The sequence below is a fragment of the Dermacentor albipictus genome, chromosome 10 (assembly GCF_038994185.2).
Source record: "Dermacentor albipictus isolate Rhodes 1998 colony chromosome 10, USDA_Dalb.pri_finalv2, whole genome shotgun sequence".
Taxonomy (NCBI): Eukaryota; Metazoa; Arthropoda; class Arachnida; order Ixodida; family Ixodidae; genus Dermacentor; species Dermacentor albipictus.
Window position 1 is genome coordinate 90,735,752 of NC_091830.1, and position 27,657 is coordinate 90,763,408.

The 27,657-nt window shown below is 47.6% G+C and overlaps 1 protein-coding gene across 6 annotated transcripts in view; it reads left to right on the forward strand.

Annotated features, from left to right (window-relative positions):
• Positions 1 to 27,657, forward strand: part of LOC135918142 (uncharacterized) — a 295,422-nt gene that overhangs the window by 86,855 nt on the left and 180,910 nt on the right. For all 6 annotated transcript variants that reach the window (XM_070527127.1, XM_070527131.1, XM_070527129.1 and 3 more), the window contains one exon: positions 8,770 to 8,859. In XM_070527127.1, coding sequence (XP_070383228.1) covers positions 8,770 to 8,859 — 90 coding nt within the window. The remainder of the gene's footprint in view (positions 1 to 8,769; positions 8,860 to 27,657) is intronic.

The following is a 27,657-nucleotide window of genomic DNA, read 5'->3' on the forward strand; positions in this document are numbered from 1 at the left end:
ACGTTGCGCGGTAACGGCGAGTCCGCCTTTCCCTGACGGGTTAAAGTCCAGTGCCTTCAGGATCCGCCTCCCCGCAGGCGAGGAAGCGAGCCTGACAACCTTCTGTGACCCAACTTCAACGAACGTGTTGTGGACCCCCAGCTGCATGAGCTTCTCGGTGCTGGCGCCATGCCGAGCACTTCACGGACCGCGGTATTTTATTCCAGTACTGTCCACAACACCACGTGAATTTCACGATGTCAGCAACTTCCGTGCGGTAATGGAATACATTGATTGCACAAATACGGATCGAACGACCGCAATCGGTACTTGTCCACGAATGTACAATCTTTTGCGTATGCACTGTAACACCTATGATGATTATAATAAAGAAAGAAAGTTCACTCTAATGGAAGGGGAACGGTAAAAACACATTAAAAAAGGCACGGCACATGTTCCTGCTTGTGTAGCACCAGACAATGAATATTCTACTGAATTAAAAAAAAGAAGCAGCGGGTAAATTCTCGCTTAGAAGACCGATAAACATGCAGTTCGATGAAATTTGAGAAATAATTATATTGAAGCTTCGAAGACTCTAGAAGAAAAGAAAAAGAAAAATTGGAGGACGCTTAAGCTTCGCCTTCAAGAGTGGGACGCGACAGCATTCCCGTCGACCCGCCAAGGGGTATAAGACAATGCGCTACGGCACAGCGATCACTTACGATGCGCCCCGCATCGGACTTAGTGCCCACCTATCACGCGGTGAGCGTCTAGCAACGCAGCGTTCGGCGCGGCAACGAAACGTGCGCCTGAGCGAACGGAACGAACCAAAGAACTCGGTGTCTCGGAGGGGAAACGATCTACGCCAGCCAAACGTCGTGATCGGCACGGGCAAAGAGATAGATAGTAATCTAAATCGGGAGCACGGCGAAGCGTCGTCAGGGGAGAGGGAGTCCCGCGACGCGCCTGGCAGCGGTCCCAATGCGCGCGCGGCGCGCCTCCTGTCGGGGCAGCGCCGTACATTGAGAGGAGGGGGTCTTCTGTGTTTGCCGCAAGATGGCTCTGCGTGTGCGGAAAGCGCAGAAGAAATGCAGCGGAAACGCACTTCGCAACTCGTGTAATTGTGACTTCTGTACGTTACATGTTCATAATTACCGATATACACCGCAGTATAACTTTCCACGGCTCGTTTCGAAGGCAACACCGCATTCACTAGAGGCGCGTTTGCACCGCTTTGAAGCATCGAACTCGTGGCTGAGTGGTAGCGTCTCCGTCTCACACTCCGGAGACCCTGGTTCGATTCCCACCGGGCCAATCTTGGAAGTTGCTTTTTTATTTATGGAGTGCCTGCCGTGATTTATCGCTCACGGTCAACGCCGCAAAACGCCGACACCGACGCCGACACCCGACGCCGACGACACCGGCTTTTCTGCGACACGAGCTCCTTAACGCTATCGCGTTAAAATTAAGACTGAATCACCGCGACAGAACATCACAAGTCGCTGTAGGCGTCGAAGACCCTAGCTATAACGAAATTATTTTTGAACAGCTCCGATAGTGTCCATGCAACAATGGTTGCTTGCGTACTGTCAAATGCTCATATGCTGCGGCATACGGCATGGTGCGAAAACGTGCTCGGAGCGAAAGCGAAACATTGCGCGAGGACATGCATGCAGACGCGAAGTCGGTCACCGCGAACCCGTGCGATCGCTGCATTGCAGCTTCATTCCGTTATGCTACATTTAGTTACACATACAGCCATCCCACTATAAGAACATATTTCACATAGTTTTCTCAGAGATTGCTTACGTTTCACACAAACCGGTTCGGTGGAATCGATCGCGGCGACCGCTCGCAGTGTCCCAGCTTACTGTACGTAGTAGGTGAAAAGATAGCGTTTGTAAACCATTCTGTGCTTTCTGTTTGTCTAACATAATTATTTTAAAGGTAAAATACTGCCGTTTCGAGAGTACTTGCAAAATTGTTCAGGAGGGCTGCCGCGTAGTATGTTTATTTAGCGCCGACGCATATGTGAGGCGCTTCCGACAGATGGCGACTCCGTAAGTCGTCTTCGCCATAGAGTTTCCTACACGAATTTTTGTAGGAAACTCTGTGGTCCTCGCTCCCAATACCGACATCGTTATAGTGACGGCCACGTCGGTGTAGTGTTGTTAAAGCGACGGGCCCCGTCACCGTAGTGTGGATGAAAAAGTACCGGGCCCCGTCACTGTAGTGCAGATGTTAAAGTGCCGGGCCCCGTCACTGTAGTCACTACCTAACAATTTAGGCCGGCAGATGATTCTGTTCATGGGTAGTTTTAGGAATAAATGAATAAAAAATAGGTTCGTGTGGCAATGTGGAACGCTCAATTTATGGTGATGGCCAGTACGAGATATGTGAGCAGGTTCGAGGAAAAGTTCACATTTAATTTCAGATTGTAGTAATAAATTTTTTGTAGTAGTGATAAGCGTGCTAACTTCCTACGGTATGAGAGGAGAGGGAGGTTTAAAGTAGCGTTTATGATACGCTTGATGTCCAAGGATAGTTAGTAAGAATGAAACCTGCGCTACAGTTTTGTATAGGGTCTATTGCAAGAAGTAATCCTAGCCAGACACCTTGACAGAAGAGGCATATTCAAGTTTAGGACGTATTGCTTTGTAGAGAAGTAGCTTTAAATTAGTGTGGGCCATATGAAAAATACGACGAATGTAACTAAGCGTACGGTTAGCATCGTTAGTGATGTAGCTTATGTGTGTCTGCGATGGAAAATTATATGTTATGTAGACGCCTAAGTACTTATAGGAAGCGACTTCTTCGAGTACACAGTTGATCAAGCAATAATTATATAGGGTGACGAAGTAGTATTGCGGGAAATCTTCACTAGTTTGCAGTTTTGGCTGTTAAGTTGCATTTTCCAAGTGTTGCACCAGTTAGATACCTTGTCTAGATGAGATTGTAACTTTAGAGCGTGATGATTTGATATTATTTTTTAAATAACATAATCGTCTGCAAATAACCTCATGGAGGACTCTACATAGTTAGGAAAATCACTCATATCAATGAGAAAGAGCAAGGGTAGGAGAACAGAAGCTTGCGGAACGCCGTAACTGAAAGGACAAAGCGAAGAGTCAAAATTGTTAGCAGAGACAAATTGTGTTCTATTGGACAAGAAGTTTTCAATCCATGAGATAATATTACGGTCAGTGCTGAGTGTATTATTTTAGACAAAATAATTAGTGAGAGACGAGATCAAATGCTTTCGAATAGACTAAGAAACTGGTGTCAATGTGAAATCCATTATCCAACGCGGCACAGATGTCATCTGTAAATAAAAGAAGTTGAGCATCACAGAAAAACTATTTACAGCACCCATGCTAACAAGACGAAAAGAATTAATTTGTTTCTAGGAAGTTATTGCTGGTTGCCAGAGCGAGTTTCTAAAAATTCTGGAAAAGGTAAAAATCATGAGCGGTATAATATTGTCCCGTAGTTGTGACGGTGAAGAAGGCAGCAAAATCATGTTTAATGAAACTAGCGTTTTATTGGGCGAACTTGTGGCCTCAAAAGCAGGCTGTACTCAAAGAACAACGATAGCGGCGAGCAGACTCGGTGATCGTCGAAAATCTGCCTAACTGGTCAAGCGCGTCGGCTTTTATACATCAGTCGCCGAATGTTCCAGAGATACGCTGCGACCCACGTGTCTTTCAAAAAGTCTTACATTATTTGCGTCGCGCATATATTTGCAATCACATTACACAAGGTTCGGTGGCAGACATCGGATTGAACCATCGATAACATTCCAGAAACTTCCGCTATACGCAGGCTTGCCCTGCGCTGTGCCATAACGTTTGTTAGGCGGTGACAAGCGGTCACCCGGAAAAGATAACCAAGTACACGGGTAAATGCCCGTGTACTTGTTTGTAAAAAAACAACGAAAGTAATAAACAAACACACCGGTAGCAAAGAGAAAAAAAAGGAAGAAATAAGGAAGTTCGTCAGCGTACGGAAAAGGGCTTAAGACGCACCACGTGGACCACTTCAGATCGTCTGCGGCGCCGCTGTGAACACTAAATGCCGTCTGGCACGACCTCATACTCAAGTTCACCAATACGTTGGACGATCTTGTAGGTTCCGAAATAGCGTCGCAACAGTTTCTCACTGAGTCCTCGTTGGCGTATCGGGGTCCGATCCCAACCACGGACGCCGGGCTGGTACTCGACGTAGCGTCGTTGGAGGTTGTATATAGTGTCGGCTGCCGGTACGGTGCTGGTTCTTGATCCGTAGGCGGGTGTGCTGTCGGGGTTCTTCGGCGCGCTCGAGATAGGCAGCGACGTAAGGGTTCTCTTCGCCAGTGACGTGCGGCAGCATGGCGTCGAGAGTCGGTGTCGGGTTCCTGCTGTAGACCAGCTTGAACGGCATGATACGTGCTGTTGCTTGCACCGCCGTATTATGACCAAACGTTACGTACGGCAGGAGCACCTACCACATCTTGTGCTCGACGTCGATGTACATTGCTGCCATGTCGGCGAGTGTCTTCTGCAGGCGCTCCGTGAGGCCATTCGTCTGCGGCTGGTAGGCAGTTGTCCTCCTGTGGATTGTCCGGCTGTATTGCATAATGGCTTGGGTGGATTCTGCTGTAAAGCCTGTTCCCCTGTCGGTGATGAGGACTTCTGGGGCACCATATCGTTGCAGGTCTTTCTCGACGAAAAATTTTGCCACTTCGGCTGCGCTACCTTTTAGCCGAGCTTTATTTTCAGCGAAGCGAAACGAGCCACTATACGATCCACTTATTGCGATCCACTATACGATCCACTATACAATCGTACGATCCATACAATCCACTTATTTTCGGACGTTTACATCGAAAACGTCCCATCACATCCATCCCACTCTGCGGAAATTGTCGGCAAAGAGGTTCGATCGGCTGTATTAATCCTGCTGGCCTTGTCAGTGGTATCTTGCATCGCTGACAGTATCTGCATGTCTTGACGTAACGGGCGACGTCAGCGGTCAGACGCGGCGAGTAATACCTTTCCTGCATCCTCGACAGCATCCGGGAGAATCCGAGGGCCCCAACAGTTGGATTGTCATGTAAGGCGTGCAGTACTTCTGGACGCAGCGTTGACGGAATGGTGAGCAGTTCTTCACGAGCAGGTTGTTTTGTAGCGTGAACGAAGGCAATCCGCACCTAAATGCCCTGGGGACAACGTCGATGTTCCCTTCCAAATACTCGACGATGCCTTTTAGCTCCTATAAGCTCATTGCTGTTTATTGAAGTCTTCCGTACTTATTATTCGTAGGAAGGCGCCATCGTCCTCTTCGTCTTGTGGCGGGGCATCGATGCGGGCGCGTGATAGGCCTGTCGGCGTTAGAGTGTTTTTGTCGTACTTGTAAGTTACAGGGGCGTCGTATTCTTGCAGACTGAGGCTCCATCACGCCTGACGTCGTGGAATATCCTTTAAATTTGCTAGCCAGCACAACACGTGATCGTCGATAACGACTTTGAATGGCCTGCCATATAGGTAATGACGGAATTTTGCTTTAGCCCAAATAATGGCGAGGCATTCCTTTTCAGTCGTAGAGTAATTGCCTTTCGGTTTTCACAGCGACCAGTTAGCATAAGATATGAGCCGTTCAAGTCCGTCTTTCCGCTGGACAAGGACGGCACGGAGGCTTAGGCTACTGGCGTCAGTGTGGATTCCGGTATGGCCGTCCTCATCAATGTGTGTTAGTACCGGCGGCGATGCATGCGTCGTTTGAGTTCTTGAAATGCGTCGGCCTGCAACGTTTCCCACTTGAACTAGACCTCACATTTGGTTAGATGCGTTAGCGGCTCCGCGATGCGTGAGAAGTCCTTGACAAAGCCCCTATAGTAGACACACATGCAAAGGAAACTACGCATTGTCTTCTTGTCGATGGGCTGCGGGAACTTTGCGATGACAGCTGTCTTTCACGGGTTGGGGCAGACTCCATATTTGCTGATGACGTGACCTAGAAACAGAAGCTCATCCTAAGCGAAGCCGCACTTTTCCGGCTTCATAGTGAGCCCTGATGACTTGATGGCCTCTACTACTGTCCCATGCTGTTTAAGGTGATTGTCGAAATTTGCGGCGAAGATGACGACGTTATCCAAGTAAACAAAAGAGGTCTGCCTCTTCAACCCAGATAACACCATGTTCATGCCACGCTGGAACGTTGCAGGCACCCAGCACAGTCCAAATGGCATGGCCTTGAACTCCTAGGGGCCATCTGGCGTGATGAAGGCAGTCTTTTTGCGATTCCAGCTGTTAAACGTAGCGACCCTCTCGCATTTCTCCAGCCAGCTCTCCGGCTCCTCAAATGTGGAACCGTGGATTGTCGGTAGCTGCCAGGGCTGTTGTAGAACAATAGGAGCCGCGGCGGCTGCAATTGGGGCTGTCTTCTTGGTCGTCTCTGGACGACCATCTTGGACGATCTTCTTGGTCATCTCTGGTAGAAGTCCGTGTTCCGGGGGCCGCTGCTGTAGCCGGCGGCTCGCTCGGTGTTCCGGGCCAACGTTGGCGTTGTCTTTTCGGTCCGGGCTTGGATTACGCCTTGTCGGGGACTTCCGTTGCAAGAACGTAAAGCCCCTCCACCAGATCTCACGTAGTAGCGATTGTGAAGAAGGCAACCAAACTGTGATTAACGAAGCTACCGTTTTATTGGGCGAACTTGTACCCTGGAAGGTATGCTACACTCAAAGAACAAAAAAAATTGGAGGACGCTTAAGCTTCGCATTCAAGAGTGGGACGCGACAGCGTTCCCGTCGACCCGCCAAGGGGTATAAGACAATGCGCTACGGCACAGCGATCACTTACGATGCGCCCCGCATCGGACTTAGCGCCCACCTATCACGCGGTGAGCGTCGAGCAACGCAGCGTTCGGCGCGGCAACGAAACGTGCGCCTGAGCGAACGGAACGAACCAAAGAACTCGGTGTCTCGGAGGGGAAACGATCTACACCAGCCAAACGTCGTGATCGGCACGGGCAGAGAGATAGATAGTAATCTAAACCGGGAGCACGGCGAAGCGTCGTCAGGGGAGAGGGAGTCCCGCGACGCGCCTGGCAGTGGTCCCAATGCGGGCGCGGCGCGCCTCCTGTCGGGGCAGCGCCGTACATTGAGAGGAGGGAGTCTTCTGTGTTTGCCGCAAGATGGCTCTGCGTGTGCGGAAAGCGCAGAAGAAATGCAGCGGAAATTCACTTCGCAACTCGTGTAATTGCGACTTCTGTACGTTACATGTTCATAATTACCGATATACACCGCATTATAACTTTCCACGGCTCGTTTCGAAGGCAACACCGCATTCACTAGAGGCGCGCTTGCACCGCTTGGAAGCATCGAACTCGTGGCTGAGTGGTAGCGTCTCCGTCTCACACTCCGGAGACCCTGGTTCGATTCCCACCGGGCCAATCTTGGAAGTTGCTTTTTATTTATGAAGCGCCTGCCGTGATTTATCGCTCACGGTCAACGACGCAAACGCCGACACCGACGCCGACACCGACGCCGACGACACCGGCTTTTCTGCGACACGAGCTCCTTAACGCTATCGCGTTAAAATAGCGGTGAACACAATCGGCGATCTTCGAAAATCTGCCCACTGGGTCAAGCCCGCTGGCTTTTTTACATCAGTCGCCGAATGTTCCGGACTAATCGCAGGGACCCGGGTGTATTGCACAAAGTTCTACACTATTCGCGTCGCGCACACATGCAATCAGATTACAAAAGGTTCGGTAACACAGCGGGTGGAACCATCGATAACATTCCAGAAACTTCGGTACATGCAGGCGCGTCCTGCGCGTTGCGATAGCATTTGTTAGGCAGTGACATGTGGTCACCCGGAAAAGATAAACAAGTACACGTGTCAATATGGTCAATTTGTCTGAGGCGCACATATTGCCGTGCACTATCATCTACGAAGGCATTGAATATCGATGCAATTATCATGCAATTCATGCAATTGAATAGCATGAATATTATGCAATTACTTTCGCACAGCTAGTGTTAGGCAAATTAGGGCAAACCTGAACCAACCGACCTAACGGTTTTCAACAATATGTCATGTCACTCTTTTCCAGTAAATTTATCTGATGAAGCATCGCCTACATGAACTTTTTTATCACTAGCATGATTGATTCGCGACGACCATCAGTTCAGGTTTATTGTGTCGATCAGTTGCATCAAAAAGAAGTTGAAATCCTCTGTTGTGAATTCGAGCACACACTGGAATAAAGCCTTAGCCTCCATCGCCCCCCAAAACCATGTAACTCGTTCAAAAGTGCTGTGTCCAGTTATTATAAGTAGAAATCTCATCTTGTACGTTAGAATGTGGTATTACAAATGTTTTGCTCTTTTATTATATTCGCACAATTCTGTAACCACTACATACTTATTGTTTCCAGTGTAAAGTCACTAACTATTGCGAAATTCCCGCGCTTAACATTCATATTTAGCTCTTTGCAGTTTAACACTGATGTCCGTGCAAAAAAAAATCCGCTTCCGCGCCTTCATTGGTTGGTAAATACTTCTAGCCTGGTAAATACTTCTCGCTGCCTCTTGTACACAAATTCAAAATGTAGACAATTGATGCAGTGGAATTTTGGTTGTACGACCACTAAACATAACGAGAGCCAATTTAGCTCAACGACTGACTATTTGCGGAACAAAAATGTTCTAGATCAAACAATGACGCCACAGGTTGGCACTACGGTACAAGTTCACATAAGTGCATTAGAGTCACTTGTAACACCGATGCACTTCTCTGTTTATTGCAGTCAAGCCGTGGCCTCATGGAGAAAGTTGTACTCGGAATCAAAATAAAAGTAGTCTTGTATGTTATAGTAGAGTCATTACGCATTTATAACGTGAGTATTCACTGCTTTCCTGCGAGTTCTGGTCTGCATGCTATCGGAGGCTACAATTACCGTGCTAGAACACAAAAATATTAGAACGGAGAAAGGCACAGAAAATTCACGCGAGAATCCTCGACAGCTTGCCTAACCCCTTTAGCCGCATGTGACAGCATATAACTGCTTCCAAAAGGGTACCAGTAATTTTATTTCTCGGTCAAGTGCCTGATGTATTATTTCTGTGGAAACCCGCAAAATGGAGAGCAGTAAATAATAAAGGGAAAATGAGACATCCACCCATTGGTTGCAATTGCAAACGTAGTAGTTGCCGCGCATTACTTGTGCTGCGAAACGCACATTGCCTACGTTCTATTACTTACGATTGTGCACGTGCGGTGCTCAAGCTACTCTTGCAACACTGGAAGTGATCTGAAGACTAATCCTGGAATTTCCACCGCTGCGCTACTCAATGCATTAAAGAGATGCAGTCTGGCCAAAATGGAATCCTTGACCAGTTAAAAACAATCTAACTGACGCTTAATGACCGTGAAAGGACTTGAAGATAAGACTAACTAAACTTAAATTGGATTGTGCGCCTCTTGCAACATCGCAAAGACAAGTAGATAACATACAGACTGTTAGCACCGACTTCATCTCTCAAGTCTCGCGATTGGCGGCCCGCTTGGATGACACAGAAAATAGAACCAGAGGGTGCAATCTTATATTTTGTGGACTGAAAGATGCACAAAACGAAACCTGGCAGGATTCGGAAGAACTGTTAATCCAACATTGCAAGTTACACCACTGAGCGGTTGTGCAGCCACGGGATTTCAAGCGTGCTCACCGACTAGCCGCATTCCGCAATAATAGGTTAAGACCAGTTATTACAAAACTTGCTCATTTCGATGGAAAAAAACACTTGCTGTCTTTAGGAAGTAAGCGAAAGAGCCCAACTTATGGCATGAACGAAAATTTCTCGCTCGAAGGCACTTGGTTCAGTTTGGAAAATCTATGAAAATCCCTTTCAAGCTGCGCTTCGACGAGCCTCTATGTGGTAAGAAAACCTATATATTTGACCCTGCTACAGAAGAAGTTGAAAAATCAAGCTAGCAATTACCCACTACTCTCAAACAATCGTCACTCAGCCATCGCCCCCAGCCGAACCGCGTTCTCCTATCTTTCTTGTTCACTAACATACGCAGCGTTCTTCCTAAGCGTGACCTCTTATGTTATCTTATCTATTGAATGTAACTGAAACACGGCTCAACTCGTCAGCCAACAATTCAGAAATCCTACCTGTCATCAATAATTATGCGGTCTTCCTTAAAGACGGGGAGAACAATCTGAGTGGTGGTGGTGCTCTCATCGCAGTCCATCACCAATTACTTTGCTCTCTTGTTGAATTAACAACTCCACAGGAAATGTTCTGGGTATGCCCTAAGGCTACCATTCAACACGTGCTAATTGGTATCGGCTATTGTCCACCCAGCACTGACTCGTCATTTATATCATTGCTCCACGGTGTTATGTGCACCATTACCACTACTTATCCAAGTTTGTTCATTCTGCTTTTCGGCAATTTTAAATTTCCTTCTATAGTGGCCTGATACAGCAACTATGTCATAAAAACAACTTTGCTAGCAAGTTCGCGAGCGCATGTTTAAACTTCGGTTTATTCCAAAAAATTAGCAAATCAACGCACACGACTACCCACTCTGCCAACATTCTCGCCCTTTTATTAATGACACATCCCAATAACTTCTCCGATATCAGATACTTTCCATGCTTTAGCGAGCACGTAGTCATCTATAGTACGTTCCCTTGTAATCTACCCATCAGTAAAAAAGCTAAAAAGACACTCACCCTTTGCAATAAATTCGACTACCTGAGCATAAATAACTAACTAAGTTCTGTGAGCGTATTACGTCTGCAGTTCAGCCACAGACCGTCGAATCAAATTGGGAGCAATTCAAATCTGAAATGCTCCGTTCAATAAACCTATATATTCATACTGTAAATATAACTGAACACGCATCTCTCCAAGGTTAAACACAACTTTGGAAAAATTAAAAAAATAAGAAAAACCGTCTATTTCATTCAGCTAAGGCGTTCGCTTCTTCCTCGGGATTTGCATTTGCATGGAAAAAGTGTCATGTTGCAACAAAGCATTCATCATCATCATATTCATCAGCCTGGATACGCCCACTGCAGGGCGAAGCCCTCTCCCATACTTCTCCAACTACCCCAGTCATGTGCTAATTGTGACCATGATGTCCCTGCAAACTTCTTAATCTCCTCCACCCACTTAACTTTTTGCCGCCCCCTGCAACGTTTCCCTTCTGTTGGAATCCCGGCCGTAACCCTTAAAAACCATCGGTTATCTTCCCTTCTCACTACATACCCTGTCCATGCCCATTCCTTTTTCTTGATTTCAACTAAGATGTCATTACCTCGTGTTTGTTCCATCACCCAATCAGCTGTCTTCTTATCCCCCCATCCTTAACGTTACACCCATCATTCTTCTTTCCATAGCTCGTTGCATCGTCCTCAATTTAAGTAGAACCCTTTTCGTAAGCCCCCAGGTTTCTGCCCCGTAAATGAGTACTGGTAAGACACAGCTATTATACACTTTTCTCTTGAGAGAAAATGGCAACCTTGCCTGCAATGCACCCTAGCGGATTCTTAGTCTTCTGATTATCTCAGTCTCACGATCCGCCCAGTAGTGGCGTAGAGGTAGAGCATCCACCTCGCGTGCAAAAGGTCCGAAGTTCAAATGCTGGTGCCATGCAATTTTCCACCGGATAAAAAAAATCTGCGTGTTGATAAAATTGCCTAAACAGGCCTTCAGTGTGCCCTGATCCCGGTCACCTGGACCGGTAATCCACTACCTCACCAGAGCATGATTGGCCACCCTGGCGCAGTACTTGGCCACAACTTCCTTTCTAAATACAACAAAGCATTATAACTCACAGAAATCTGCAACCAAGCGTAATTGTTCTTCCTTTACACTCACCTCGATGTTTCACAGTGGTCCAAAACAGTTCTGGTGAACTACCAGTCCTCATAAGGATAGCGTAATATCACTTTGTGATGACAACGGCAGTATCATACGGGAATGGGAAGTAGCTAATGTCCTAAACATGACTTTATCTTCGGTTTTTAATAACGAATCCACTGACAACATGCCCGAAATTTTACCATAGACTGATACCCATATCAATACAATTACTTTTGACCCTCCTGGCGTTGTTAAAATTATTAATTCTTTTGAAAACTTATCGTCAACCGGAACTCATGCAAACAATGCCAAGGTGCGCAAAAACGTTAAGCATCTTTCTAGCATCATTGTTGCAAAAATTTTCCAGCAAACTCTTAATACGGGTGCAATACCGGTTGACTAGTGCGTTGGCAAGATAATCTCAGTTTTGAAAAAAAGGTGTGAATTCGCGTCACGAAAACTACCACCTTATTTCAATCGCATGTGTAAGCTCCAAATTACTAGAACATGTCATTTCCTCTAGTGAAGCCAAATTTCTATCTTCCATGAAATTTTTTCATCCTAACCAACACGGTTTCCCTAAAGGTCATTCCTCCGAGACGCAGCTCACTTTATTCTTGTACGGCATTCACTCATCCCTTGATAGTAATATACCTGTTCATGCATTTGGCATTGATTTCGAAAAGGCATTCGATAAAGTGCCTCATGCTCGTTTACTACTCAAACGTTCATGATTAACTCTACACACATCAGTTCTTAATTGGATTCAAACATACTTAACAGACCATCATCAATTCGTCTATGTTAATAGATATTCATCATCATTCTCACAAATATTAGCCTGTATCCGCCTGGGCACGGTCCTTGGGCCACTTCCGTATTTAATATAGGTTAACGACTTACCCTTTCATCTCTCATCGAAAATGCGCCTCTTCACCAATCATTGTATTCCATACCACCCTATAACAGACTCCTCCAATATTTAAATCCTCCAGAACGATCTTCATCACATAGAAGAGTCGTGTAAAACTTGCTTAATATCTCTCACCGTTAATCAAACTACACTAACTGCATTTCACAGTCGTCGCAACTTCCCAACTCCTGAATGCACCACTAACAATTGTCCGAAAATTCCTGGCGGCCCGCTCAAATACCTAACTGTTCACATATCGCACAACCTAACTTGGACGAATCATGCTAATCAAGTTAGCAATTCTGCAAACTCTGTCTTGGGCTACGTCTGTCGCAATCTCTCCCATGCACCTTCCTCTGTTAAGCTCTTTGCAAACAACACACTAGTCCGTTCAAAACCAGAGTATGCTAGTGCATTATATCACTCTTTCCCATCAAAATTCAATTAAAATAATCGAAGCAGTCCAAAACCAAGCGGCTAGATTCGTCTCGAGTGATTACTCTTACAAATCCAGGATCACAACACTACAATCACAACTTGAAATACCCGCCCTGGCTCATCACCGCAGAAATTTTCGACAAAACCTTTATCACAAGTTCTTTCACTGCTTGCCACCTAAAGATGACCTCATCGTTCGCGCCCATCGCATGTCACGCAAAACCCATCCAAACGCCGTCCTTCCTTCACGTGCCCACACCTCAACATTACAGCAAAAATGTTTTGTTCGTACTGCACGCGACTGGATTCGCCTTCCCGCCCATATCGTTACTATCACAGAGCCTGCAGAATTTAAATCGGCCGTCAAAGCAACCACACACATTCACGTTAACAGACTGGAATCTAGTTTATACTGTTACGCATTGTTACTCTCTATTTATCACGCCTTGTATTTACTAACTGACTTGTATTGTTTTGACGTGTATACACCAATTTTTACTGTAATTATGTTATATCCCTTGTACCCGCCTCTCATGTAATGTCGCTAATGGGAACCCTGAGGTATAATAAAGAAAGGGAAAGATATACGGGGACCTCGAAAGAAAAGCCTGGCATTTTAAGAAAAATTAGTCCTGGTGCACGACTCGTGCCCGGGACCACCGCCTTTCCGGAGCAACCGCTTTACCATTTAAATTAACCAAGGTGGGTAGCAGATGGTATGGTGAATTCGAATTTGTCAACAACTCGAAGCGAAGCAACAGCTTGGCCTAATTGTTCTGCGGAACCCCGCAAGCTTGAGAGGAGTAATTAATAAAGGGAGAATCAGACATGCACCCTTTTGGAGTAGTTGCTACAATGAAAACCCATACGGGTACCTCGAAAGAAAAGCCTCGCAGCTGAAGAAAAAATTGGAGGACGCTTAAGCTTCGCCTTCAAGAGTGGGACGCGACAGCATTCCCGTCGACCCGCCAAGGGGTATAAGACAATGCGCTACGGCACAGCGATCACTTACGATGCGCCCCGCATCGGACTTAGCGCCCACCTATCACGCGGTGAGCGTCGAGCAACGCAGCGTTCGGCGCGGCAACGAAACGTGCGCCTGAGCGAACGGAACGAACCAAAGAACCCGGTGTGCCGGAGGGGAAACGATCTACGCCAGCCAAACCTCGTGATCGGCACGGGCAGAGAGATAGATAGTAATCTAAACCGGGAGCACGGCGAAGCGTCGTCAGGGGAGAGGGAGTCCCGCGACGCGCCTGGCAGCGGTCCCAATGCGCGCGCGGCGCGCCTCTTGTCGGGGCAGCGCCGTACATTGAGAGGAGGGGGTCTTCTGTGTTTGCCGCAAGATGGCTCTGCGTGTGCGGAAAGCGCAGAAGAAATGCAGCGGAAACGCACTTCGCAACTCGTGTAATTGTGACTTCTGTACGTTACATGTTCATAATTACCGATATACACCGCAGTATAACTTTCCACGGCTCGTTTCGAAGGCAACACCGAATTCACTAGAGGCGCGTTTGCACCGCTTTGAAGCATCGAACTCGTGGCTGAGTGGTAGCGTCTCCGTCTCACACTCCGGAGACCCTGGTTCGATTCCCACCGGGCCAATCTTGGAAGTTGCTTTTTATTTATGGAGTGCCTGCCGTGATTTATCGCTCACGGTCAACGCCGCAAAACGCTGACGCCGACGCCGACACCCGACGCCGACACCGACACCGACGCCGACGACACCGGCTTTTCTGCGACACGAGCTCCTTAACGCTATCGCGTTAAAATTCGTACTCGTGCTGGACACGAGCCCTGGACCACCGCCATTCCGAGCCCGCTGCTCTTCCCTCGGAGCTAACCAGACGGCTAGCAGATGGCACGGTGAAGTCGAATTGGTCAACAACTCGAAGCAAAGCAGGAATTTGAGCTAATAATTCTGCGAAAGCCCGCAATGTGGAGGGAAGTAATTAATAAAGGTAAAATCAGACATACCCGCTGGGGAGTCTGCGTCAGTAGGCGCCTGGTGTGCTGCGACACCGCGCAGCCTAGCACACGAGGGTGGGATCCTCCCGCGTGTAGCCATGCGTGGCTTAGCCGTGTTCAGGGAAAGCAGGATCCTGGGGGTTGAGCTGAGGTCGGGTGTTTGAACCTTTAAGGCCCCCCGGCGGAGGCAACACAGCTCTTTGGCCTCTGCTTCACCTAAACGGCACCCCCGGATTTCGCCGATTTCCCCGACTGTCGTCGGACAGTCGGCACCCCCGACTGCCGATTTCAGCCATCCGGGGGAAATCGGCAGTCGCCTTTTCCTGTCCGCCTCTTCAAACTTTTTCTTTCGTATCCTCTTTCTTTTCCTGTCTTTTCATCTGTTCTTTTCCGTCACTTCCTAATTTTCCTAGGCGGCTCGGCTTAACCTTGTGTATGTGCCTTCCCTTGGGTACAATATATTAGGTTATAGTGGCAATGTACGGTTGGTGCCTGCAGCCTTATGCGTTCAGTGCTGCAGCGTCCCCAAGCTGGGCTCCGTGGTGCGTGGCCGCCATTGCGGCCGAAAACAAAATAAATTACTATGGGAACGCCCAATTTCACCGCATACTTGAACGTCACCCTTAAAAGTGGGGACGCACCGATGACCTAACCAGATGCTTCAACCAAACAAGAGAGACCTATCCGAAATATCATGTTGTACACAGCGAGAACAGTGAAAAACAGGCCAGATTCATTTCCCCTTTCATAGTTGCAAAACCTTTAACCGAAGCCATAGGGCGAGGTTATAAAGTAACGAAAATGGCTAGCGGAGACATTCTTGGGATCCCTCGGAAACATAGTACGAGAAGCTTGGCAGTCTTGTGACATTTGGTAACATACCAGTTTATGTTGCACAACACCGAAAGATGAATAGCTCACGATGAGTCGTGTCAGAGGCTGTGACTCCAGCATTTGACTGAAGCTGAACTCTTGGAAGGGTGGAAAGACCAAAATGTAATTAATGTAAAGCGTATTATTGTAAGATGTGACAACAAAGAAATTCCCACCAAACACCTTGTCCTAACATTTGCATCTAGCGTTCTGCCAGAAACCATTGAAACAGGATACATAAGGCTACTGTCCGACCACATCTCCCCAACCCTAGATGGTATTTCCGATGTCAGATGTACGGCCATGGCTCGCAGAGCTGTCGTGGTCAAATAACATGTGAAAAGCGTGGAGTCCAGGGCCACCCGTCCGACAACTGTAGTGCCCCACCTCACTGTGTGAACTGCAATGTTGACCATCCAGCCTACTGACGCTCCTGTCAGAACTGGAAGAAACAAAAATAAATAATCATCCTCAAAGTCAAAGAAACCATTTCGTTTAAGGAAGCCCGTAGAGGTGCTTACCTTTCCACAGCACACCTTATGCTGAATCGGCGCGTTGGGGGGCAGCGTCGCAGCGGCCATTACCAAGTGCCCAGCCCGCGTGCAGCGAGCAGGTACCTTTGGCTCCGGCCCCCAGGGTGAAAGTAGGCAAGCCTACTCCATCCAACCAGCAAACAGGCCAAGCTACCCTTGGGTTGCCAGCCCCACAAGTGTTATCTGCGGCAACCTGAGCTACAGGCAGCGATCCACCAGGACCGATAGCGGCCTCGAAAGTAGGCGCAGCCGAGGCTGCCTCAGCCTCCCCGGTCCCTTCCAGCGCTCACAAAAGCCGGCGTAGCGCAATCCCACAGACAGCCCCATCGACCTCCAGGATAGTGGCGCAGCGGTCTTCCCCTCCGAGGCGGGACTCTCTTGGAAAATTTCTCGCTCGCAAGAGCACGTGTACGGCGACTCACAAGAGCCAATGGACATTACACCTTGCCTCACGGCACCCCAAGCGCCTAACGGGTGGCGAGGCTCCCTCGAACGCTCCAAAAAAGGGCGAAATCCCCGTTACATGGCCTCGAAAAAGCTCTGTAATCTCACGCATCACTTTCTTTTTCTGTATATACAGCACCAATTTACTTTAAATATGGATACATAAATTATTCAAAGAAACGTAAGCGGTCTTCTTAGAAACCTTCCTTATGCGCAAGAACTTATCCACGAATATAATCCAAAAGTGCTGTGTTTGCAGGAAACACATTTAAAGTCAAAGCTCACAAAGGTTCTCCGAAAGTACGTTACCTATCGCAAAAATCACGATGATGCCGTTGCATTATCGGGTGGTGTCGGCATTTTCACTCATAAAAGTATAGCGTGTCAACCTTTACAGCTACAAACGCCCCTTGAAGGAGTGGCCGTTGGAGTTGTCCTCCTAAAGGAACTCATCACCTTTTGTTCGCTTGACATACCCCCACATTGCCAATTGAAGAAACATGAATTTCAGTCCTTTATAGATGAATTGCCAGAACCTTATGTTGTTCTTGGCGATTTCAATGCGCACAGCAGCCCGTCGGCCGACTCTCGTATAGTCAAAGTCAAAGCACACCAACGTTCTCCGAAAGTACGTTACCTATCGCAAAAATCGCGATGATGCCGTTGCGTTATCGGGTGGTGTTGCCATTTTCACTCATAAAAGTATAGCGTGTCAACCTTTACAGCTACAAACGCCCTTTGAAGGAGTGGCCGTTGGAGTTGTCCTCCTAAAGGAACTCATCACCTTTTGTTCGCTTGACATACCCCCACATTGCCAATTAGAGAAACATGAATTTCAGTCCTTTATAGATGAATTGCCAGAACCTTATGTTGTTCTTGGCGATTTCAATGCGCACAGCTGCCCGTCGGCCGACTCTCGTATAGATGCACGAAGTCGTCTCGTTGAACAGTTCCTTTTTTATTATGGTGCGTGTCTTTTGAATAAGAAGGCACCCACATATTACTGGATTGCAAACAGAACCTGTTCTTCAATTGATCTTAGCATAGTTTCCCCGTCTATAGTGCCTGAACTTGAATGGAAAGTTACCAACAATCCTTACAGGAGTGACCACTTCCTCATACTGCTAAGATCACCAAAAGAAAATGAATATCCACCACAGGCTCTTAGGTGGAGGATTGAGACAGCTGACTGGGAGAAATTTCGAATTCTTACTAGTATCTCATGGGCTTACATGTCTTCATTAGGAATTGATGCTGCAGTGGAGTATTTTAAAGAGTTCATGATAGATGCCGCATCTAAATGCACATCTGAAGTAAGTGGCTTGGCATGCAAAAGCGTGTCTCGTGGTGGGGCGAGGAAAGTACAATCGCTCGTAGGAAATAGAACAAAACGGGGGGGGGGGGTTGCTACGCGCTTCTCGCCATGCGGAGACTCTTGTCAACTTTAAAACAGCAAAGTTCCAAGGCAAGAGAACGCGCCGACAGGCCAGACGAGAAAATTGGCAGATATTTTTAACGAATAATAACTCGTTTCGAGATGCGGCCAAATTCTGGAACAGGGTAAAGTGGATTAGAAGGCGACAAACATATTCACTCCCTTTGGTAAATACACAGGGCGATACACAGTAAGATCAGGCAGACTCACTTGGGGTGCGCTTTGAGACCGTGTCAAGTTCAAACCAGTATTCTGAATCCTTTCTCAAATATAAACAAGTAGAAGAATGTAAGCCCCTCAAAAGAAAGTGTTGACAGAATGAACCGCATAACCGTCCTTTTAGTATTGCAGAGTTGAGAGCTGCCTTGAGCGCATGCAAGAGCTCTGCACGGGGACCGGAGAGAATCAAGTATGACATGATCAAAAACTGACACAAGGACACCCAGGTTACACTGCTCGCACTTTTTAACAATATCTAGGCTGAAGGATACATTCCAACCGCATGGAAAGAAGCCATTGTGGCCCCTGTTTTGAAAAAAGGCAAAGACCCTTCCTCAGTGGCAAGTTACCACCCGATATCCCTCACAAGTTGCCTTTGTAAGGTATTTGAAAAAAATGATTATTCGGCGACTCATCCATTTCCTTCAACTGAGGAAAATGCTTGATCCCTATCAGTGCGGCTTCAGAGAAGGGCACCCACAATCACCCGATCATCTTGTACGTATTGAAGGATATATCCGTGACGCATTCCCATCCAAACAGTTTTTCTTATCCATATTCCTTGACATGGAGAAGGCGTACGACACCACGTGCCGCTACGGCATCTTGAGAGATTCATGGCACTATGCTAAACCTAATAGACAGCTTTTTGTCAAATCGTGCCATCTGTGTAAATGTCGGTTATGTACTGTCACATCCTTTTATACAGGAAGCAGGTGTACCTCAGGGAGGCGTACTCAGATGCGCACTCTTTATTGTTAGGATGACAACACTTCATGCTTCAATGCCACCAGCCATTTTTATTACTTCTACGTAGACATATACAAATAGGTTTCAAATCCTGCAACCTCACGATGCCCGAAAGACAGGTACAGCAGAGGTTAAATAGGTGACCTAGCGGGCAGACCAAAATGAATTTAAGATCAACCTCTACAAAAGTGCTTGGGTTCTCTTCACGAGAAATAGAGGCCTGGTCCCAGATCCTTCTGTAGAACTGGGCGGATAACAAATTTCTGTCAGCAGAGAACACAAATTTCCAGGTGCTACACTTGACTATAGGCTCACTTTTATTTCAAACATTAAATATATTTCAGAAAAATGTCTAAAAATCATGAACTTACTTAAAATCATATCCCACGCGAGATGGGGTAGCGACAGGAGGTGGCTGTTGAATCTTTACAGGAGCCTATTTCGATCAGGACTTGACTATGCTGGCATGGTTTATCACTCTGCAGCCCCGAGTGCGCTAAAGATGCTAGACCCCGTTCATCATCTGGCTATCCGCCTGGCCACTGGTGCATTTGGAACAAGCCCTGTCGAAAGTGCATACGTAGAGTCAGATGAGTGATCACTCCATTTTCAGAGAACGTGCGTCAGCTTTAACTATTTTCTTACAGTTTACTCAAATAAGGAAAATCTGTGTTTCACAACTGCTAACGACTTGACATGTGAAACAACTTTTCATAATAGGCCTTCTAGAGAGTACCTTTGTCACAGCGTGTGAGAGAGCTAAGCGAAGAAATGGATGTACCAATTCTCGAACAACTCCTAATGCCTCTGGCTAAGCTACTACCACCCTGGGAGTGGTAGGTGATAGACTGTGATGTATCCCTTGTAGAGGGCACAAAGCACGCTCATGACCTCGAAATAACTATGCATTTCCGTGAACTTCAATCACTGTACAGCCGCTCCGAATTCCACACAGGCGCATCAAAATAACATGCTGGCGTATCTTATGCTGCTGTTGGTCCCTCTTTTTCTAAATCTGACATATTGAACCCCTTAACAAGTATCTTCACTGCAGAGCCCTATCGCGTATTTTCTGCAGCCAAAGATATAAAGAGAATAACACTTGACAAAGCAATGATATTCACAGACTCGTTAGGTCTTGCAAAAGCGCTGATTTCTTTACAAAAGTTTACAAATCCTGTTTTAATTGAACTTTACTCACTCTTATGCAATATTTATCTATCACATAGACACGTAGTAATATGCTGGGTACCTGGCCTAGAGGGATCGATGGTAATGTACTAGCTGAGGAAATGGCCACATCACTCACATCATTAGCTATTACTCCTACGGCTAATGTCTGTGTTATAGATCTGAAGCCTTTCTTACGTAAGAAACTGTGAAACTAATGTCAACGCATGTGGGATGCAGAAACTAATAATAAACTGCGCTGTAGAAAGCCACAGCTAGGTTTTTGGCCCTCCGTAACAAAATCATGGCGAACAGATATCCCATTCTGTCTTCTCACAATATGACACACAATTGGCACCCATAATTGTCTACTTACTGGAAATCAAGCTCCAACCTGTGGTATATGTTGTGATGGGCTGAACATGCTCCATGTCCTCGTGGAGTGTCGAGAGGCCGAAGCTGAGAGAAAGAAATATTTTCCTCTGGCATGCCGCAATTACATCCCTCTTCACCCGGCAATGTTTCTTGGCCAAGAGCTGCTATTTAACACCAAAGCACTCCGCGGTTTCCTAAATGATGTTATTTTACATGTTACAAGTCCATTAAATTCGTAGAGCATCCTCGTTCCAGAGGATGCTGCTGTGATAACTGTTTCTGCATAGCACATGCGCCCAGGCACTTTTGTTTCAAGGGCTCTAAGGAGGCAGTAGTGCTCTAGCAAAATTTTAGAATCAGATATATTTGATACATCATATCGTTCTTTTCGAATGCATCCTAATGTTCATAGTACACGTCACATGTCACGGCCATAAACTTATTATACAGATTTTACGCAATTTAGAGCGACTATATTTAAGGCCCCTTTACAGCCACGTCATACCAACTTCACAGAACTCGCAACTACACATCGAACTCATTACCAACGGCATGGCACTCATTGTCCATACATGGTCCTTACGCCATCAAACACCCAACATTCATTCAAAATCAGACGTGCACCCTTTCGTAGTATTTGCAACAATGAAAGCCCATATGGGTACCTCGAAAAAAAAAAGCCTCACAGTTGATGAAAAGCTCGTGCTGGTGCCGGACTCGAGCCCTGGACAACCGCGATTCCGGGCCAGCCGCTGTACCATATGTACTAACCAAGCGGCTAGCAGATGGCAGGGTGAAGTCAAATTTGTCAACAACTCAAAGCAAAGCAAGAATGTGACGTAATAATTCTGCGCAAAACCCGCAGGATGGCGAGAAGTAATTAGTAAAGGGAAAATCAGACATGCACCCGTTCGTACTAATTGCTACAATGAAAACCCATACCGGTACCTCGAAAAGAAGCCTCGCAGTTCACCAAAAATTCTTACTGGCTCCAGACCCATGCCCTGGACCATCACCTTTCCGGGTCAGCCGCTCTACCATGTGAGCTAACTGGGCGGGAAGCAGACGGAAAGGTGAGGTCGAATTTATCTACAACTCGAAGCAAAGCAAGAATTTGACGTAATGTTCTCCAAAACCCCGCTAGACGGAGAGAATTAATAAAGGGAAAATCAGACATGCACTCATTCGTAGCAATTGCTACAAGGAAAATCCATATGGCTACTTCGAAAGGAAAGCGTCGCAGTTGAAGAAAAATTCGTACTCGTGCCAAATTTGAACCCTGCACCACCGCCTTTCCCGGCCAGCCACTCTTTCATCTGAGCTAACCAGGAGGCTAGCAGATGGCCGGGTGAGTCAAATTGTTCAACAACCCGAATCAAACGCGAGAGTTTGATGCAATAGTTCTAGGGAAACCCGCAAGGTGGAGAAGAGTAATTACTAGAGAGAAAATAAGACTTCCACCCATGCGTAGCCATTGCTGCAAAGGAAATCCATATGTGTACTTCAAAAGAAAAGCCTCGCAGTTGAAGAAAAATTCGTCGCAATGCGGGACTCCAGCCCGGGACCACCGCCCTTCCGTGGCAGTCGCTCTACCATCTGAGCTAACTTGGCGGCTAGCAGATGGTATGATGAAGTCGAATTTGTCAACAACTCGAAGCAAAGCAAGAGTTTGACGTAATAGTTCTGTGAAAACGCGCAAAATGGAGAGTACTAATAAAAAAGGGAAAGTCAAACATGCACCTTTTCGTAGTAATTGTTACAAACAAAAACCAATACGGGTACCTCGAAAGAAAAGCCTCGCAAGTTGATGAAGAATTCGTCCTAGTGCCGGACTCGAGCCCTGGACTACGGCCTTTCCGGGTGAGCCGCTCCACCATGTGAGCTAACCGGGCGGCTAGCAGGTGGCAGGGTGAAGTCGAATTTGTCAAGAACTCGAAGCAAAGCAAGAATTTGACGTAACGGGTCTGGAAAAACCCGCAAGGTGGAGAGAATTAATTAATAAACGGAAAATCAGACATCCACGCAGGGTTGTCTGCGTCAGTAGGCGTTTGGTGTGTTGGGACACCATGTACCCGCTCATTTATTGCACCTTTCATAGACCAATGCCTACTAGCCGAGTTGCTATGCCATGTATTTTTGCCACGCTCACAAGTTTCTTTTTACCATTATTATTTTGTATACGATGTTTTTTTGCCATGTTGTTTGCCTTCCTTTCTTATTTTGTGATTTGCCTCTGTATTTACTTACTTTGCCCCTCCCCTCTGCAATGTACAACCGTACCTTGAGGGTATGATAAATAAATAAATAAATAACTAAATACATGCCGATAGGTGCGCGACAAATCGCCGAAGTCCGACTCACCGCGACCGCATATCGAGCGAATTTGTTCGCTCCATGCTGGACGCCAACGCCTGGTCATTTGCGCGTATGGTCACGCGAAGGGCGGCGCGTTTGAACGATCGTGTTCGTTCATTCCGGGGTAAGCCGCACGAGACGGTATCGCAGAAGTATGGATGGGCGCATACGCAGAACCTCCGCGCCGCATGCTGAACCCGAGCCAAAGAGGAAGAGCCTTCTTTTTTCGCCCAAGTAACGCCGCCGTTAGGTGGCGTTAGCAAAGCAACACTCGCGCCATCTCTCGTGCTACCCTGCAAGCACACCGACAGCCACCGTAAAGCCACCCGATGAAGCCGAATAACAGAAGACTGCAGCTATGCGGGAAAACAACATATCAGGGAAAGCGTGAGAGTCGTGCATCCCCACATCCCCCCAACCTTAAATCACTACATTTTCCAGCGAAACATGTAACGCGGTGTAACGTCATCGCGTGCTTCGCGAACAAGGTAGTAGATGCAACAGTGGCCGCACCGAGGAAATCTCCACACGCTGCCCATAATTGAGTGTATAAGCGCGACTGAACGAGGACAGTTGCGCTTATACACTCTACCATGGATTCTAACCAACTAGCCCGCCAATGTGTTATAGCTGTCCATAACATGCGAGCCGACATTGTCCTTTGGGTACGCCACTGGCGTCCGCTGGTCACAGCAGCAGCTCTGCAGACTCGACGGCACGATTCCAGGCCAGTACTCCAGAAACAGCGACGCAGTGGTCGGTACGAGCCAGCATCGCTCGCACAGATGCGCCCTGCTGGCGGGAGCCGCAGAAGCTGTAGGTGACTGCCGGCTCGTTTTCCTCCGGGTAAAAGCCGTACACAGGCGGCCGCCGAAGTCGCTGCGCCGAACTGGCCGCAACATCACCATTGCCTGGGGTGGCTCGATCGTAGTCTGGGGCAGCAGTGCAGACGATGAGCAGATGGCAGCAAACCAGGGGTGACTCCACTCACGCTGCTTACACTCAACGCCCTCACCGAACACTAAAGTAGTGCCAGGGAGAAGAATTCTGCATGCGCATCACCCACGTGGTACGATGGTCAATTCGGGTGGCAAAAGATCTGGCGGCTACACATATGCTAAGTTCATGTGAACGAAGCTCGGTTCCTTTAGTCGGTCGCGTAATTTCAATTCGTGCGAGTCAAACTAGAATGAGGGAAGCAAAATGCAACACCCGCAAGTGCAAAGTGGTCCATCGGGTTATGTCCCTCCACGTGCGACAGGCAGCTTCGTAAAGCCTTAGGCCTAAAGCGTCACTACCCTGACAACAAGTGGCATGCAAAAAAACAACACCCATTAAGGTCGCAAAACAGGCAGCCACGAGGAGACGTCAGCTCTGTGAGGTGGTCCTACACCGCTCGGTGCACACAGCATCCGAATCGATGGCGCCTGTAACGTATGGTAGTTCGAGTATTGAGACTGATTACGACCGATTCTGTTGGGAACACACAGACATTTATTTCAACGAAACTGGAGCCATCCTGGAAGCTCCCTTGAACCCCAGGGTTGCCTTCCTTCATTCCAAAGAGTGCCATACATGGACACTACATCATCCCCTCAGGGAAGGAAAAATCAGTTTTGCCTAAACACGAAGTCTTTCAGGTGCCTAGGTCGTTGCGTGGATCGTTGGGGGTACCGCTGTGAGACGGTCTTGGGAGCTGCTGATATGGCTTGGCTAGGAGTAGCTATGCTGGGGGTTGGAAGGTCACTGTTACTCGGCACAGCTTCATCATCCAGATATGGCATGTCGGTCGGGTCCTGATATCGTTCCACTTGAACTGTGCTTTATTAAATTATGGGGTTTTACGGGCCAAAACCACTTTCTGATTATGAGGCACGCCGTAGTGGTGGACTCCAAAATTTCGACCACCTGGGGTTCTTTAACGTGCACCTAAACCTAAGTACACGGGTATTTTCGCATTTCGCCCCCATCGAAATGCGGCCGCCGTGGCCGGGATTCGATCCCGCGACCTCGTGCTCAGCAGCCCAACACCATAGCCACTGAGCAACCACGGCGGTTCACTTGAACTGTGCTTGCATCTTTGAAGAAACTTGAGTTGCGACAAATCGACACTCAATCTCTGGATGCTGTGATTCTGGAGCCATTGACTTTGCTGATTGTGTATGGGTGTGGGTCATAGTAAGGCGAAAACTTGTTTGACCTGTCCTGTTTACAGAGGACTTGTTGTCCCATACACAGCTGGTTGTTACTCGTATGACTCCAAGTGTCGACGTACCACTTGTTGTATGCTTTTCTTTTAGTGTCATTCTGTCTGGCCTCATACTGAGCCGAGTTGTGAGTACCAGCGACAAGTGTCGGTAGAAGATTCTTCATGGGTCTCCCAAACAGAAGTTCAAACGGAGATTTTCCTGTGGAACTATGGGGTGTGGACCTATAAGCCAGGAGGAACGACTGAAGCTCATTAGTCCAATCCAAGTGGCTGACACGACTTGCGAGTATAGACTTCTTGAGGGTGCGCATGAATCTTTCTGCTTCCCCATTAGCCTCTGGCCACCGTTGAGTGATGCGGTGATGCTTGAACCCGAGCTCACTGGAGAACTCTGCAAAACTGTCACTCTGAAATGGTGAGCCATTGTCTGACTTTACAACTTCTGGACAGCCGAACTGAGCGAAAACAGTGCGCAGTTGCTTGATGACTGTAGGTGCTGCAAGAGTGTGTAGCATGCTAAGAACTGGGTACTTGGAGAAAACATCCACTACTGCCATGGCATACTTGCCATTAGGGAAAGGGCCAGCAAAGTCTAACAACAGTTCAGTCCACGGGCCTCGAGGCAGCTCCTGGATTGGCAAGCGATCTCGATGGTGTACTGGTGTGTTTGCTTGGCATGCCAGGCAACTCTTAACTGTCTGGTCCACCAAAGAGTCTATCCCTGGAAACAACACTTTCTCACGCAACAGCTGTTTTGTCTTGACAATGCCTTGGTGTCCTCGATGTGCAAGATGCACTGCCTTAGTGTGAAGTTGCGCTGGCAGTACTATCCGCGTGCCTCTTAACACAAGGCCTTCTTTGGAAACTGACAGTTCTGTCGCAACGCGAGAGAAGGGCATCAGAGTTGTGGCCTTCCAATCTTTGCCTTGCTGGGGTTGCTTTAGGGCTTTCTTCAGCGAGTTCATCACCGGGTCAGCGAGCGTTGCTTCGGTTACCTCCTCTCTGGTCATGGCACGAGGCAGGCTATGAGACACAATGACGTTCACATACTGTTCGGCGACAGACTCCATGCACCGATATGGTGACGTAGAGTTTACTGGGTGTCGGGACAAGTAGTCAGATGGGTTACTTGGACCACTAGTGTGTTGCACTTCATAGGTGTATTGTTGAATTCGAAGTGCCAAACGCTCCAGCCATGCTGAAGGCAGGGAGTGAGGGTTGCTGAGAATGCTGACCAATGGCTTGTGGTCTCTCAGTAGGCAGAATGCTGTCCCATACAAGTAGATGTGAAAATGCTCAATTCCGCATACCACGGCCAGCATTTCCCGTTCAATTTGAGAGTAGCGTGCCTCTACAGGAGAAAGAGCACGACTCACATATGCTACCCCTCTGGTTTCACTTCCGGATGTCTGCGTGAGAATGGCACCAAGGCCATGAGGAGCAGCATCTATAATGAGTTTGATGTTCTTTCCTGGATCGAAGTAGGCGAGAGTTGTGGCCTCGGAAAGCTTTCACTTCAGTTCGTCCAGGGCGTCTTGCTGTATGTCTGTCCAACACCAGTCCTCTCCTTTGGCCGTAAGTTTCCTGAGTGGTTGGGTGAGGTGGGCCAAGTTGGGTATGAACCCACCACAGTAGTTAACGAGCCCGAGGAGACTCTTCACTTCAGTGGCGCTGGAAGGTGGTGATGCACCCAAGATCACAGACACCTTAGTCGGGTCCGGTTGCACACCATTGCTGGAGAACACATGCCCGAAAAATGTAAGTTCCCGTTTGTAGAACTTGCATTTCTTGACGTTCAGTTTGAGACCACTTGCAAGTAGGCATTCCAATGTGGCCTTCAAAGCCTTATCATGTCCTTTCTCAGTCTTTCCATACACCGATATGTCATCGCTTACGTTGAGCACGTTGGGGATGTTAGAACCTGACGGATGGTGTCCTGAAACACTTCGGCTGCCGAGTTGATTCCGAAGTTGAGTCTCTTGTATCGGAAGAGCCCAGCATGTGTGGAGAAAGTGGTGATCACACGAGATGATGCGTCAAGTTCTAGTTGGTGGTACCCATCTTTCACATCGAGTTTAGAGAATAAGATGGAGCCGTTCAAAGCAACAAAGATGTCGTCCACTGTGGGTGTGA